Raw genomic sequence first — 15,678 nt, forward strand, 5'->3', positions numbered from 1 at the left:
AATTATCAAGAACGCTCATTAGTGCAATTTCGCCCCATTAAAGATTTTCATCTGGATTTTTCGTGACAAAAAGAAGTTGCCAGAGCATCCCCATTAACAGCAGGGTTAATGAGAAGTGACTGCTCGGTGGCAGACAGTCAATCCGTCGTGATGATTCTGGTGTACCTGGGTGATTTGAAAAATGGGTTTTCATCCAAATGAAGCGACACGTGCCCTTGTTATTTACTAGAGCGAAGCTTTCGGAAAGTGGCGTACGTCTTCCCTTCTGTGTGATTTTGACTGATTAACCCTCCGCGGAACCCCGTCCCCGCAACCGACGATTCAAACAACCACAGACGCATTAATGTAATTATTAAATGTTGGTTTTATTTTTTTTTTTAAACCTTTTTTTTTGTTGCTTTCTTTTTTTTTTTTTCCAAAGTCGCTTGATAACCTTGACAAAATTGCAACATATTTTCATACTTCGCAAACTGTGTGTTTGTTGCTATTCCAGATTAGCTGTGGAGAGAAAAGTTGTGCGCTGTTTTTTTTTTTTTTTTCTTGTTCTTTTTTTTTTTTTTTTTTAAATTGGACAGATTGAAGTCCCAAATGAGGAAAGCAGCTTTGACCGTACAAATAAAAAAAAAAAAAAAAAAAAAGAAAAAAAAAAAAGAAAAGAAAGAACACGTGGACGACTCGAGAGAGCCTCCACACTGGCATGATCCTATGTCGTAATGTTGCAGGGTCAGTCTCTCTGCACAGGTTCTGGTCTGCCAGGCCAAACAGGAGTGAGTGACTGAAGAGAAACTTGGGGGGCTCAGTAGCAAAGGTGTGTGTGTGTGTGTGTGTGTGTGTGTGTGTGTCTGTGGTAGGAGGGAGTGCAGCACAGAACATATACTGAGGACAGGCCAAGCACACAAAATGATTCCTTCCTGAGACATTAGCGTGTGTACAGTAATGATGGTCTTGATGAGATGTATGTGAAGGCGTTTTGGCATAAAGTGAGTCACAGGGTGCGAGGTTTTTGTCTCTGGATCCGGCGAGAGATCACACGTTCATTTCTACTACAGGCTTCCGAGGGGGGGGTTGAGGGCGGGAGGTTTGGGGTCGGTGGGCGAGGGGGTGGGAGACGGCGGGGAGGGGATTCGTGAAGACTCGACAAGCGTCACATTCGGGGGACTTGCACTTGCCTGATACAATCTAGTCTTTTCCCCTTCAATAGGTTTTATTGGAGACTGAGAATCATGTGTGTTTAATACAGTGCGTATGTACACCATTCTTCACATTGAAACCGAGCTGCTCTCGGGTCACTCGCCCCCGCCGAGCTCGCCGCTTTCAGAAATCTCTTTCTGCTACATGGCCAGAAAGCTACGTCCCGACTGGAGTGCTACTTTTTTTTTTTTTTTTTCCCCTACGGTATGTAAAGACTTTTTTTTTTTTTTTTTTTAAATTCTTGAAACCAAAATGAGGAATATTGTGAAAGCCACGTTCTGAACAGCCAGTGATTGGTTAAGGGTCTGTCCAGGATTTAGTAGGATACAAAACATGAAAGAACTTCCTTCGGTAAAATGTGCTCAAAATGTCTTTTCTTGAATCACAAACCCCATGAACAGAAAAAAAAAACACATAAAAAGGTATTCTTAAAAAAAAAAAAAAAAAAAGAAAAAATCAGGTGAAGCCTAAAACTCTTCATATTTTTTTAAAGAAATGAATACAGCTTATATACACAAACTCAAAGGCTACTTAAAATACACCTTAATATTGAATCTTCATTAATTTTGATTTCTTGAAAGGACCTGTGACCATATCATACAACCAAGTTCATACAATCAATGCCCCCCCGACCCCTCCGCCCCCAACCCCCACCCCAAACCCAACCCCGTTCTCTTGGAAGCAAAAACAATAAAATAAAGAAAAAAAAAAAAGGAAAACAAATCCAACCTGGAATAGTAGGTGATATTCATCGCGACTTGTTTTCTGTGCACTTTTCTCTGTGTTTGCTTGAGTGTATATGTGTGTGTGTGTGTGTGTGTGTGTGTGTGGACTGGAAAGATTTTATAACGTCTTTTTTTTTGTTTGTTTGCTTTTTTTTGTTAATTCGAATAATGTACAGATGTGATAAAACCAAAAGATCTTTCTCTATACTCTTTATGTGTATGAAAAGATTCAGTGAGGAAGTACAATTTCTAATCTCAGAAAACATGTCCTCATTTCGACCTGCCATTCTGCTCCGAACATGTCATTCACAATAGTTCCTTAACTTTTCTATATATTTATATATATCTTTTTTTTTGTATGAAATCTGTTGTTTGAAGCTGGAAAAAAAAGAGAGAGAGAGAGAAAGAGAGAGAGAGAGAGAGAGAGAGGGAGGACCCCGAAGTCTTTGAGGAGGGAGGTGGGGGGGTCTTCCGACAGGTCCCCCGGTTTGCAGTCGGCCTCGGAGGGTACAACAAAAGTGTCTGGCGTTTGTCCGATGGGTCCGTACGCGTCGTCCTTCGTCCCGCCCCGCTCTCGGCCGCGTCGAGATTAGTTCCCGTCAGTCTTTTTTTATTTCGGGGGCGAGGTGGAGGAGGGAGGAGCAGCGTGGAGAGCGACGGGAGGAAGAGGAGGGGGTTCATCAGCAGTGTTTACGGTGTCTCTCGGAGGCGTCCTGTTGCCCCCGCGCCCGACCTCTCCTCGCGGCGGGACAGCTGACGGAGTGAGAGGGGGAGTAGACTGGGTGCCGGTGGGGAGGGGGAAGGGGAGGGTTGTGTGTTTGGAGAGGAGGAGGTTGGCTCTGCTGGTCTCCTGCGATCAGCAGACAAGAGTCACGGCCTCCTTCTGCGCCCCTCCTCTTGGGAACATCGAAGAAGGAGACGAACAACGTGCGGACAAATAGAACGGTGGGGCCGCGACTACGGCGATTGTGTGGCTGGACTGCTTTGGGCAGAGCTGGGGGACAGACTGGGGCTGCAGCTGCCTGGCGGGGCCCCGCAGGGCCGGCCGCCGCCCGCCGCCCCGCTCTCCAGGCCCTCTGAGTTCTCCAACATCTCCTGGATGAGCGGAGGCATCGAGCCGGGGATTTCCATTTTCAGAGTTATGACACGCTCGGCTCCTGCGGAGAGGGCGGAGGACAAATTACGGCAATGTAATTTATGAAAAAAAATACCGGTTTGATTTCCACGGATTCTTGAGCACGCCGCTCTCGGCCGGTTTCGTACCTTTAGCACTGATGCTTCTCAGATCGGTGATCTTCATCAGCATCTTGGGGAACATGTGCGGTTTGTGGGGCCTCCTCTTCCTAACGTAGATCTTCAAGGCCTCCAGAAGGGGCTCTTGCAGAACGTCCACCTTCTCCGCCTGTTCCAAGTCCTGACGATCTGCGGGAAAAAAGTGGCCAAAGAATTGGCGGATAGCTCCACAGCTTCCTGCGGTGAGCCAAAGCGACCACCGGATGGCGCTCGGCGACATGTCGCATGTATCAACGACTCAAACTCATGGCCTGCGGGCCAAATGTGGCCCGCCACGTCATGTGATGCGGCCCGCGAGAACGTCTTATAAGATCTGATTGTCTTCAAATAAATAAGTCAACTACGTGCATTGACCATAAATGGCATCCCGCCATGAGATCGCAGTGAATCCGCATCGATGCCGTTTCCAGATGATGGGAATTTATACGTAACATTTTGGACCATAAGAGTTATTTAACATTAAAGAGAAGTTAAGTTTATTTTACATTAGGTTACATTTATTTCTACTTTTACCGCTACATGTGGCACACAGTAAAAATGACACCCCTGATCTACAACATGAGACTTGCTTCTCTTGGCAATGCCTTGGTGAAACATCTGGTTTCCGCAGTATCGTACCTCCGCACAGCAAACAGATGGCGCTGAGCAGCCCCGTCTCGGCGTCGTCCATCTCCAGGGGGAGTAGCTGGTTGGCGAAGGCGAAAACCAGGTCGGTGAGGGGGCCGAAGCCGGCGTTGTGCATCTGGGTTCTGTTTAGCGTGAGTCCATCTGAGAAAGTCATGGTGTCTTGCTCCGGCGTGTAGCGCGTGCAGATCCGCAGTATCTGGGGAGGGAAGGGGCGCGACAATAAAACTCGATGATTCAACCGAACCGATGAGTTACACGGCGCTCCGGATGTCCTTATCCTCGTCTCCGGAGGGACGTGGGGGGTCTTAAGACCGTCCTCGGCTCTTACCAGGATGTCCAAACAGGCCGCTTTGAGCAGCGTGATCTGGTCTGCGATGGTGAGCGTCGTGAAGCCGGGCAGCTGCTTGGCGAATTCCACCGTCTTTATGATGCACTTGGTGGAGAGTTCGCTGAATTTATCCCAGAGGTCTACATCCAGGGAGACCCGCCGTTCCGAGCTGTTACTCTGGAAATGTGGAAGGAGACATTTGCGTTTGGGGTTTAAGCACCGGTTCTGACGATCCGCGGCCGAAGCACAGCGACGGCGTCCACGCGCTACCGACCGTAGTGTATTTGCCGAGCTGGCAGAGAGAGGGGAAGGTTTCCTGGTGCGCCTTGCGAACCCTGTCGATCATCTGCTCCGTGTCCGGACTCAGCACGTAGCTCTCCGTGCACTCCTGCTTCTTCTCATCCTTCTTCTTCTTGTTCCGGTCATTCCTAACAGCTGCGAGGTGAGAAGGAAGAGACGCGGTGAGGTTCGCGAATATCAAACGCTCATTAATCCGACCTTCTGCCACGAAGCCGTCCAAACCGATTAGTGCCAGGAGAGGGGGCGATGCAGAAGCTACGGCGAAACCGAACCCGATACACTGCATGCATTTTTCCGCGGGAAAAGAAATGAAAACTGCTTTTTACGCCACCATAACGCTCAGGGGTAAAGTCATCAGCAGAGACGGGTGCTCCGTCTGCAGAAAACACCAGCGGCAAAGGCCGTGGCTTCTACCCCGCAAGATAAATGTTGGAACGCCGCTCCACGGAAGAAGGGTGGAGGTAATGGTGGAAGGAGAGGGAGGGAAAGAGAGAGAAAGACAAAAAAAAAAACAAAAAAATGGAATAATCCAATGTCATTTCCCTCCAGCTGAGAGTGGTGTGCTCACCCCAAATGACAGAAACACTGGGCCGGGTATTTAGCATTGGAATCCCATTAAAGACTACATCCATTTCTCTGAAGCCATCCATGCTGAGGTGCAGTTTAGCAGGGTTGTGTGTGTGTGTGTGTTGAAAATGGGGGTGGGTTGCATAAAATGGGGTGTTAGTTGATAAATAGTGGTCGGGGAAGGAGCTATCCATAAGGCTGATAAATTGCCAGAGCTTTCATTAGGGGTCCCGGCTAATCTAATAACATAATATGACAAATATCCTGCCTCTAATGGTTTTAAAAGGGCTCGGCTGCCCATATCGACAAAAAAAAAAAAAAAAAAAAAAAAAAAAAAACCCTCCCAGCCTTTTTTCCTCCCTCTCTCTCTCTCCTGCTCACTCTCTTTCTCCATTTCTTGGTTATACAACAGGATCCCCTCCTCCCTTAACCTGCATCCCCCTGCAATTTAAATCCCCCCTCCGTCCGAGCCTCCCGCCCTTCCTCCCCCACCGTAAGATCAGATTTTCACCCGTCTTAATCCCAACCTTGACCCATTAAGGCCCGGAACATTCAAGCTGATGGTGATCGGTGCCGGTGACAGAGGGGCTTGGCCCGGGGCCATGGAGGGATGCGCGACTCGGCGCTGCCGCTCATTCATCAGGCCGCAGACAGCCCTGCCCGGGGGGGGGCGGTGGGCGTTGACGCTGATGATGTTATTGGTAAGCGCTGCTCGCCACCAAAAGGGGGAGGAGCGGACTCGGATAGAGCCGGGCCAGTGTTCTAACGCGTCCACGGTGACCCAAAAAAGAAAAAAAGAAACACACGACAATGCGGAATTAACCCGCGCGACATGTCAACTTTGCTAAAACGGCGTCCTCCGCAACCGCCTCGACCCGCTGGTGGGGTCGATTCGAGATCCGCCGCGAGAAAGGGGGACCGGGCGGAAGGGTGCGACGCAGTCGATGTCCAATTAATTCACAAATAAAAGTGGGGCATCCCCGGCGCGCAGACATTATCCACGCTGACAAATTGGCAGCACAATCATAAGCCGCACAACACAATTTAATGAAGTCATTAAAGAACTATTAGGCATGACCGGCGATCTGTCATGGCGAATTGCCACATGCAATAACTTGGGGTGGGGGTTGGGGGTTGGGGGGGCGCGGAGGCACAAATGAAAGAAATACTGCCTCCCCCCCCACTATTGTGCGAGGAGACGAATGTGCACGAGTGCACGTCAACTTGAAGCCATGTATCTTTCCAAATGCATTATGAGAATGTGAATACTAATGAGGGAACCTGCTGCCTGGGATTTTACAAATTTATGTGTTTATTGCGTAAACATGATTTACACGAGCCGCGGGGTAATGACTACGGGCTATTGCGACAGGTGCGCACACATGCATGGACACACACACACACACACACACAAATACATACATACACACACGCACACGTCTGTCATTCATCGTGGATTTCGCCTTCAACGTGCAACGTTAATGGACAATTTCTGCTGGTGTGTGTGTGTGTGTGTTTGTGTACAAGACAGAGAGAGGTGGGCAGACAGGGATAATTCGTGTGAGGAAAATTAAAGCGGTGGCAGCTCGTCCATCACGCAGATTAAATTCAATGGAAAGATAAAAATGTCAATGTTCCCGCCGCCGCCGCCGCGCACAGCCTCCGACGACAGTGATGAAACTTTCTCCCTCTCTCTGTCCTCCAGCCTCTGTCGTCCCTTCCCCCCCCCGACGCTCTCCTTCTCAACTCTTGATTTTTATTCCCGCTCCCACCGATACGCCTCCCTCTCCGCGCCTCCATCCTTCCTCCACTACCCCACCTCCCCGGCTGATGTTATCCTCCCTTCGCGCCGCTCTCCATCACCCTCTGCTTCATCTTATTTCACTTTTATTACTTTTTCTGCCGCTGAATAACGCTCTCCTCCGGGATCATGGCGGGCGATCGGTTGCGAACCGCGCCGCGGACGGCGGCTCTTAAATCAGCGGCGACCAGAAAACACAAGGGGAGGCCGAGTCACCGGGTGAAAATCTGCGACGCCAAACTTTAACAATAGAGCAATAAAATCAAAGAAATTAAATACCCGGATGCTTGGGCGTGGGCTTTTTCCGACCTTACTGTCAGGCTGACGTTAAACTCGCGCCAGTTTCTCAGGCAATTACTCCCCTGCAGACCCCCCGCCCCCCTCCGGCCCCCTCCTTCCTGTTACACTGCCTTGCTTGGCATCGCCACCTGGCAGCAGGACAGCCACTGTCATCTGGAGGTGTCTGCTGGCAGACACAAGGTCACTCGGGCGTCCCGCTCGCTAGCAGGGGGTCCGCTTTGTGTGCGTGTGTGTGTGTGTGTGTGTGTGCGTGACAGAAAATGCACGGTGCTGAAGTCGAGCTGTCTGCACGCATCTCACTTAGGAGTATCTTTATTCATACCGGTTTGTGTTGGCTGATTTCAGGGGGGAGATGGAGGGAGGGGTTGAATTATGCACAAGCAAGTGTCTTTCCGTGTCTCCTTGTATGTGAGACGGGTGTGTGTGTGTGTGTGTGTGTGTGTGTGTGTGTGTGTGTGTTTTGGGGAGGGAGGCGGGGTCCCCTGCTGGTCCCAGATGGCCAGTCTCCTTCTACACCAGCTAAGTCGAACGTCACCGGGCAAAGTCAGTGCCGAGGACGCGTGGAGGATAAACCTGTGCATGCCATGCCTGGTTACGCGTGTCGTGCAAACCAGAGCCGGGGGACCAAAGCGGGACGGGAATCCTTCAGACAGCCAAAACTGCTGCGTTAATATTCATAAAATCAGTTTCAGTGTGTTTATCTTCATGTGCAGTACCACTGTTTCACCACTAGATGGCACTATTGCACCAGCCTATCCTTCAGTGTGCAGCAAGCCTGTGTGTGTGTGTGAGTGTGTGTGCAGAAGAGCAGGCTGTTGTGATCCCTGTAACCATGATTAATGGCCCCATTCAAAGGTAAGTAGCTCAGTGGATAACTTCTTTTACTGTAAGCCACAGTGCTGTGGCGTTGGGGGCGGCGAGGGGGGGGGGGGGGGCTCCCTGCACTCAGTGTGGCGGAAAGATGAGGTAAAAAGAGAGCCGGGGAGACAGGAAGCCCAGGGATAACGCAATGTACACATGTGTGTTTAAACAGGTGTGTGCCTGGTGTGTGCAGGGGGTGGGGGCGCTACACGCTCTGTCTGCTTGATTCTCAAGCCCCATTAATAAGAACAAATGTGCACGTTTAAGTAAAATGTGCAAAGTGCTCGCCTGTCACGTGACGGCGCCGAGGTAGAAAAACCCCACTGGCCTTTGAGCTCTCAGCCGATCACACCTCTCCCAATTACTTTATCAAGTCTGACTCTGTGTGTGTGTGTGTGTGCGTGTGTGTGTGTGTGTGTGTGTGTGTGTGTATGTTCACACAGCCCCGGGGTGCAGACGCCTGCTCTTTCACTCTCGGCAGGTGAGAACATATTCATCACAGAGGCCTGCCAAGCCCGGCGACACCCTGGCTGTTACTGCCAGGCTGCATCTCGGCCGCACTCTGGCTCATTCACCGTGGAAGGCGAGAGCATTAGCATTGAAGGAACAGGTTTCTACTGTTGTGTTAGTTTTTGTTTCTTTTTTTTTTGTTGCTATTTTAAAAGGCTGTCCAAACAATCGTCCACGACAAACCTCTTGCCGTCAACCCCCTCCATACTTACACTCCTTGGACATTCCGACTTCCAGGCACTTCTGAAGCCGACAGTACTGGCAGCGGTTGCGCGTGACTTTGTTGATGATGCAGTTCTTCTCCCGGTGACAGGTGTACACCATGTTCTTCTGGATGCTTCTCCGGAAGAAGCCCTGCGTGACGGGAGAGACGGGAGAGGGATGAATGCAAGGGAAGGGGAAGTCAAGGGCGTTTTTATTCTAAAGCCCGGAGCCGAGAATAGTTGACGGGTTTCTTTTTGGGGGGGGGGGTCCCTCTGGAGTTGCCGGTTTGATTTCCAGGAACTCCCATCTGCACGCTAAGATGTCCTCGTGCAAAACACAGAACCTCAAATCTCTTCTGGTGGCCTGGTTGGTGCCTGGCATGGCCGCTCCGCCGCTATTTGGCAGACCATACATATAGCGAGATAGCTAGAGAGCTAGCAAGGTAGGGTCAGCTAGAAAGGTTGCTGGTTCACAACAATAGCACTTTCAACTTGCCAAATACATTTTTATTGCCTGTTTATATATTGTATAGTTATTTTATTGCCTATCTGTATATTTTATATATATTGTCTATTTTGTACAGTTTTATATTTGTATTGTCTTCCCAGGACTTCAGATGGAAATTAGCTATGAGCTACAATCTGGTACAAACATCTCTGCCTCTGTGCTTAATGTAATTGTACACTGTCCTAATAAACTTCTAAACAAACAAACAAACAAACAAAGCTCCTAGAGCCTCCTGTCTTCGTTGCCCCCGACGACTTGGTTAGCGCCTAGCGTGGTAGCTCAGTTACTGTAAACGTGCGGGAGCGTGGATGGGTGAATGCTTCCTGGTGTAAAAGCACCGTTTGCCACGCGAGCTAGCGCCAATGGAAAGGTTGCAAATGGAAGGTTGCCGGTTCAATTCCCTGCACTTCCTGGCCGTCTGCCGAAGCGTGGACGCAAAACCCGGAGGGATTGGTTAGCGCTTTGCACGGCCTTTGGTGTAAAGCGCCTTGAAACGGCAAAGCTAAATAGGTGCGTTCACTGTTCTCTTGTTAACCAGGGTACTAACACTTGCGTATCTAAACAAATATGGCTGCGTGATATTACGGCTTTAGGACTCCTGCAAATTAGTGTTTTGTTTTATTTTCCGCCTCTGTGTACATTCAGTGTGAAAAAGCAGGGCGCGCAGAATCGCCGCAAACAGCAACGTTCAAAAGGCAGCGATCTGCAAAACAATTAAGTTGATAACGGGCGGAACCGGTGACATAATCCTGGTCTCATCTACCCGGCGACAAGATTTTTGGAACTGCGCGTCTCTTTTCGGACGCTAAGCTGTAGCGTCGGTTTCGTGTATGGTCGTCACGTGAGATCGTCTTCGGGTCGCCGGAGTGAATCATTCGTGGGGAGCTGGTATGTTCTGGTTACACGAGAGCGTGTGACACACAATAACATCCGTCCCGGAAATTTACGACAAACGCGGTTATAATTAAAGCTGCGCTCGCAGCATCGTGTTTTCAATTTAACAAATTAACACCCGGGAAAAGCGGAACGCTTCGTGAGCCGGCCGGGCGAGTCGACGCGATAATCCACGTTAACCTCGGAGGGGAAGCCGAGGGGAGGGGGGTGTATTTGCTCTCCGTGTCAAACGGCAGCGGCGCCGGTGCCGAGGACAAATGCAATGCGGGTCAGTGTCAGTATTGATGCGACGCAGTGGGTCGCGAGTCGTGTTCCGGAGGGGAGGCGGGTGGGCGGGGACAGCTCGGGAGGCGGGGAGCCCCGTCCCATGCCGGGGGATTAGCGTTGCTAGCCAACAGATGGACGGAGGAACTAAGCCTGCAATTTGCCCTTCCCCGATCGCCATCGCCGTCCCTCAACTGCCAGCAGAGAGGAAGTGATTTACGGTTCTGGTGAAAAGCGGGGAGGAAGAAGGTGCGCTGGTCACGGAAACCATTTGAGGTCCTCCGAATTTAACAATCGGGGTTTTGAGAAGAGTGAAAAAAAATTCTTGCATTTTTTTTTTTTTCCAGTCAACTGCAGCGAGAGAGGATTATGAAGGTGGAATAAGGTTAGATGGAAGGTTGATTCGCCGTGGCGACGCCTGAAGGGGAAGGGAGAGGAAAAAGTTGAGTTGAGTACGACGTTAAATAATGTTTACGAAGATGTGGCGGTTTTCCGCTGGTTTGCGTGTGCGTGTATCACATCACGTTTGATCCGCCGGTGGCCCGATCCCGACCCCTGGGTCGCCCGTTGGATTGACCCGCTGGCTCCTGACACGCCTGGACTCAGGTGCCGGCGAGCCGCGACCAATGGGAAGGCGCGGCGAGCCGCTTGATTGTCCCGTCTACTTCCCCTCCTCCCCGTCGCCTTCTTTTTAAGAGTCATTGCTTCCTGCATCCCCTAAGCCCCTTTTTGTATCACCGCTTAATCCACCCGGCGACAAGAGTCCTCAGCGGGCCTGTCAGCCACCCTGCAGCATTAGAGGAGATGAGAGCCGAGGCCGGAGGGAGGCGGGTGGAGAGAGAAGAGCCAGCGAGCGAGCGAGCGACGGCTCGTTCGTGACCGCGCGTGACGCGGGTGATCCTCGAGAGAACGCGGGGGGTTGCGCCGCTTTGCACGCGTTTGAGGAAACACGTTTATTGAGAAAGCGGCCGAGCGGGGCGTGGAAAGGGGATCGGAGGTCGGAGGGTTCGCCAGGAAGCGGAGGAATCCTCTCTGACGTGACTTTCACATTGTGGCCAAGATTAAGAGCGCTTCCCGGCCACCTACTGTGTCCACGCAACGTATGGCTGCTTCCATCAGCCCACGCATTACAGATGAAGGAAGACGGCGGCGAAACAAGCGCCTCCTATAGCCGTGAATACCGTGTGTGTGTGTGTGGGGGGGGCTTCGCTGCCATGCCTTCAAGACAAAAACATAAACATAAGAGTGCTGCCATGCATATTTAATCTAAGTGTTAATATCTGCAGGGGAAATGAAGTGAGAACGAGTGGGCGGCAGAACTTATACAACAAGCCAGCGAGCCGTCTCCAAGTAACAGAGCTCAGCGTTCTCCCTTCTGTTTCCTGCGTTCGCCGCAGCCCCCGGGAAACGTCTTTGTAGTTGGGCACGCCGCAGCAAAGCCGACGCCGCTAACCCCCAACTTACCCCGGTCTCAGATGAGACAAGCATATACATTCACATGCCTGTAGTGCTGAATTATTGAGCGCGCTTTGCCAAGTCATATCCTCTGAAGTCGGAGATACGGAGAAGGCATCCTGAATTTTTCAAATTAGCACTGCGGCTGCGAGCGGGCAGCGGACGCCGGCGCCGCTACGGCTGCGAAAAGCCGGGAACGTCCGTGTTATAACACCGAAAACGAAGTAAAGTCCAATAGGGCGAAGTTAGCGGTTCAGATCTGTATCTGAAGCTGGTTATAAAACAGAGGCGGGGTCGCCGTTGTGTATCTCGTATTCGCTGCGTTTTCCAATTCGTCGAGAAAGGACTACGCTATCGTCCTCACGGGGGAGACTCTTCGGGGATAGCTCCCAACATCCACTTCGGTTTGTATCGTCGAATATTAGCTTTGAATCATCCGTCCGCTTTCAACAGTCCCGATCGCAGCGCAAAGGTCAAACCGGTGCTGCAGTGTCCTGAGAGCTTTGACCTTTAAAAAACATCTGTACGTACACACACACACACACACACACGCACGTAATTTTGCTCCTCTGTCGACTGGAGAGTATTTAACTTTGCTTTATTTTAAGAGTAAGGGTTATGCAGCTTTCTGGTTAAATAATTGACCACAGTGATAATGCTGGGAATGTGGGGAAATATTCATTTATTTATTATCAATACTGCTTATCCTGCACTCGGGGTCGCGGGGGGGACGAAGCCGACGGCGGCGAACATCGAGCCAGAGGCGGGGTTCACCCCGGAGCCATTGCGGGGTCACATAGAGAGGCGGACAACCATTCACTCGCTCATTCATTGGTCATGAAGAGACATACTGTAATTTTCTGGACTATTGAGCGCACCTGAACATGAGTTGCATCGGCTAAAAATAAATACATATACAGGACTGTCTCTGAAAATAAGAATATTGTGATAAAGTTCTTTATCTTCTATATTGCAATTAAAATAACAAAAAAATATTTTTCGTGATGTTATATTATATTACAATATTTATGATTAATTATTATAATAACTGTAATATTTTGAGATCGGATTTTTGAGTTGTCTTAAGATGTAAGCCATTATCAGCAATATCAAAATAATAAAAGGCTTGCAATATTTCAGTTGATTTGTAATGAATCCAGAATGTATGAAATTTTTGTTTTTGTAATTGCATTACAGGAGATAAAGAACTTTATCACAATATTATAATTTTCTGAGACAGTCCTGTATGTGTACATATGTAGGTCTATAAACCGCAGGTGTAACATGAGATATCTACAATTTATACCGGTAACATCCACAACATGTGCTGGAAATGCTTTTTCGCGTTAGCCTAAATAAAATCCATAAATCAGCTGCATCGTTGTTGAAGCCGCAGTGTTCTTGAACGTACATTCACAAGTCAGGTACGCTAACATATGCTAACAGCTGCGCTACCTTGCCGGCACAAAATATAAATATATAGTTTAACACATAAGGCAACAAATACCCACGGAGGGAGTCTTTCAAGGCCTGCAGTGATATCAGCTCCCGACGCCAGAGCTGGAACGCCGACGCTCTTCCGGGCCGACGACAAACTCCGAACCGAATTCCGACGATTTGGACGGAACATCACGACGACATCGGAGAGCGGAGAAATTAAAACGTCAGCCGGCGTCCCCGAAGCACCGCGGCCTTGGAAAGCTAATTACGCCGTCGTCCCTGACACCATTTCTCTGCCGTCAGAGAAAACAACATTGTGATAACAACTAATTACTCATGTTTACAGCTCATCCATCGCCTCCCCTGTCTGCGTGTTTATCGCGGCGCCGCAGAGTTTTGGCGAACTCCGGCGAGCGTCCGCATGTCTGTGAGTGAAACATCGTCTAAATATTTACCCGTGTTTGGATAAGAACCCAAACTGGATCGCGTTTTGCCGAGAACCCGGCGACGTCGTCCGTTATCGCCGATCGTTACTCGGAGAAAACCGCGCCGGGTCATTTTTCAAGACAATATCAATAAATGCCAGACACACACTTCCTGGGCTTATGATTAATTTTATTCTACACATTTAATGCACATATGTTTGAAGTCACACCGTGACACTTTTAATTCTTTTAACTCAAACATCGGAAGAGACTGTGCGGGAAGGTTATTAGTCTATTAATCAGACTCATTCATTCATTATCTAGAAGCGCCCGGTACGTCGATTGCAAAGCTAGTTTGCATGGTATTAAAAAAATAAGACGTCAGCCTGTCATCCGCGTCCTCACTATTAAATTTGTCACTTAATTGACGTACAAGGAAGCCAGTCTGACATCTGACCTTTTCTGACAAATGGGTCAGCGCGCAGCGCGCTTATACAACGGCGCTAAGTGCCGCAAAACTCTAGCAAGCTAACGAGTTACCTAGTTATCCTCCAATTTATGTCTTAAACTTGAAAAAAGCTGTTAAGATGTGCGTTCGTAAAAACTACGGTGAAGCTGGTTAGCAGTAGCTACTGTCCGGACTAAACATCCCTGGCCGATCCATTCAGAGCAAGTCATCAGAATCTCAGTCAGAATACTTTAAAAAGCTAATAAAGAATAACAAAAGAATAAAAATAGCTGATATTGAAAAGTATAATAAAACAATAGATGGAATATAATAACACTAATAATAATAATAATAATAATGATAAAAACAGTAAGAATCAAAATAAATAAATAAAAATAGAGTTAAATGTATGTAAACTTTTTGTATATGTAGACTTTTTAATTCCTCTTCCTTCAGCCGAAGGGAATATTCAAATCTTTGTACTTTTTAAGACCTTAAAACACTTTATAGCCTTAACTTTGACACTTTATATTTTATTTGTATTTATTATTCTCCCTCCTTCCTACTATTATCTTTTATTGTTATGTTTTACTTGAAACTCTGGCACAACAATTTCCTTCGAGATAAATAAGGTTGTTCTTATTCTTATTTTTATTCTTAAAAATGTATGTAACGTATATGACATTTATCAGTAAGGTCATGACAATAAATGTCCAGAGTTGTGGACATGTGCATGGTTTCATGCAGTTATAAAAGGTACATCAGCATTTATTGCACATACAAAGAATTCTTAATATATCTAATATTAAATGTATGTTTTGCATTTTCATAGTAGGTAGATATTTTGAGGTGGACATTTTATAGTTAGCATGCTGAAAAAGTGTGCATCCCTGATCTATACCATAACTATCAGTGGGTGAGAGGCGGGTTTCACCCTGGATCCATCACAGGACCAATTGTGGCGACAAACAACCATTAACGCATCATGAAGAGACGCACAACCATTCACTCCCTCATCCACGTGTCAGATAGAGACTTAAACCATTCACCTTCTCATTCACCCATCTGAGAACCCCTCACAGAGAGACCTCCAGTCAGAATCCAACCACTAACCTCCAAGCCTTTAGGCAGAAGCGCTAAACGCCGTGCCGGTTTATCAAACATTTCAATTGCTAGATACGTGATATCATTAAAATAAGTCAAAAAAGCACCCCATGGGAGCAGGTTGCGAGTCAGGCGGCTCTGTGTTGCAGGGTTATGGATGGATGTTGTGCAGCACCAATGTTCTCCTGGAGTCAGCGGGTTCAGCCGCGGCCCCCCGAACCCCAACTCGCCTCTTTCTGTTCAAGCCAACCAGAGCACAGCGCTCTATCTCTACCCCCCTTCTTCTTCTATCCTGCACTCACTGGAGCGCACGAACACACACACACACACACACACACACATATGCACACAATGGGCCAAAGCCTTGGCTGCACAGTCACTCACTCTGATAGCCTAGAAAGGCAATGCACATCTTCAGCATCAACCTGCCTGTT

General features: G+C 48.6%; 1 protein-coding gene across 4 annotated transcripts in view; it reads right to left on the minus strand.

The window, feature by feature from the left end:
* Positions 1-344: 344 nt before the first annotated feature.
* Positions 345-15,678, minus strand: part of raraa (retinoic acid receptor, alpha a) — a 162,890-nt gene continuing 147,556 nt past the window's right edge. For all 4 annotated transcript variants that reach the window (XM_086141085.1, XM_086141087.1, XM_086141086.1 and 1 more), the window contains 6 exons: positions 8,716-8,857; positions 4,439-4,599; positions 4,165-4,341; positions 3,828-4,032; positions 3,180-3,338; positions 345-3,073 (listed from right to left, as the gene is read on the minus strand). In XM_086141085.1, coding sequence (XP_085997211.1) covers positions 2,874-3,073; positions 3,180-3,338; positions 3,828-4,032; positions 4,165-4,341; positions 4,439-4,599; positions 8,716-8,857 — 1,044 coding nt within the window. In that variant the 3' untranslated portion in view covers positions 345-2,873. The remainder of the gene's footprint in view (positions 3,074-3,179; positions 3,339-3,827; positions 4,033-4,164; positions 4,342-4,438; positions 4,600-8,715; positions 8,858-15,678) is intronic.

Source organism: Fistularia commersonii, chromosome 33, assembly GCF_037954325.1.
Source record: "Fistularia commersonii isolate RoL2024-O1a breed Wild chromosome 33, RoL_Fcom_v1.0, whole genome shotgun sequence".
NCBI classification, from domain to species: Eukaryota; Metazoa; Chordata; class Actinopteri; order Syngnathiformes; family Fistulariidae; genus Fistularia; species Fistularia commersonii.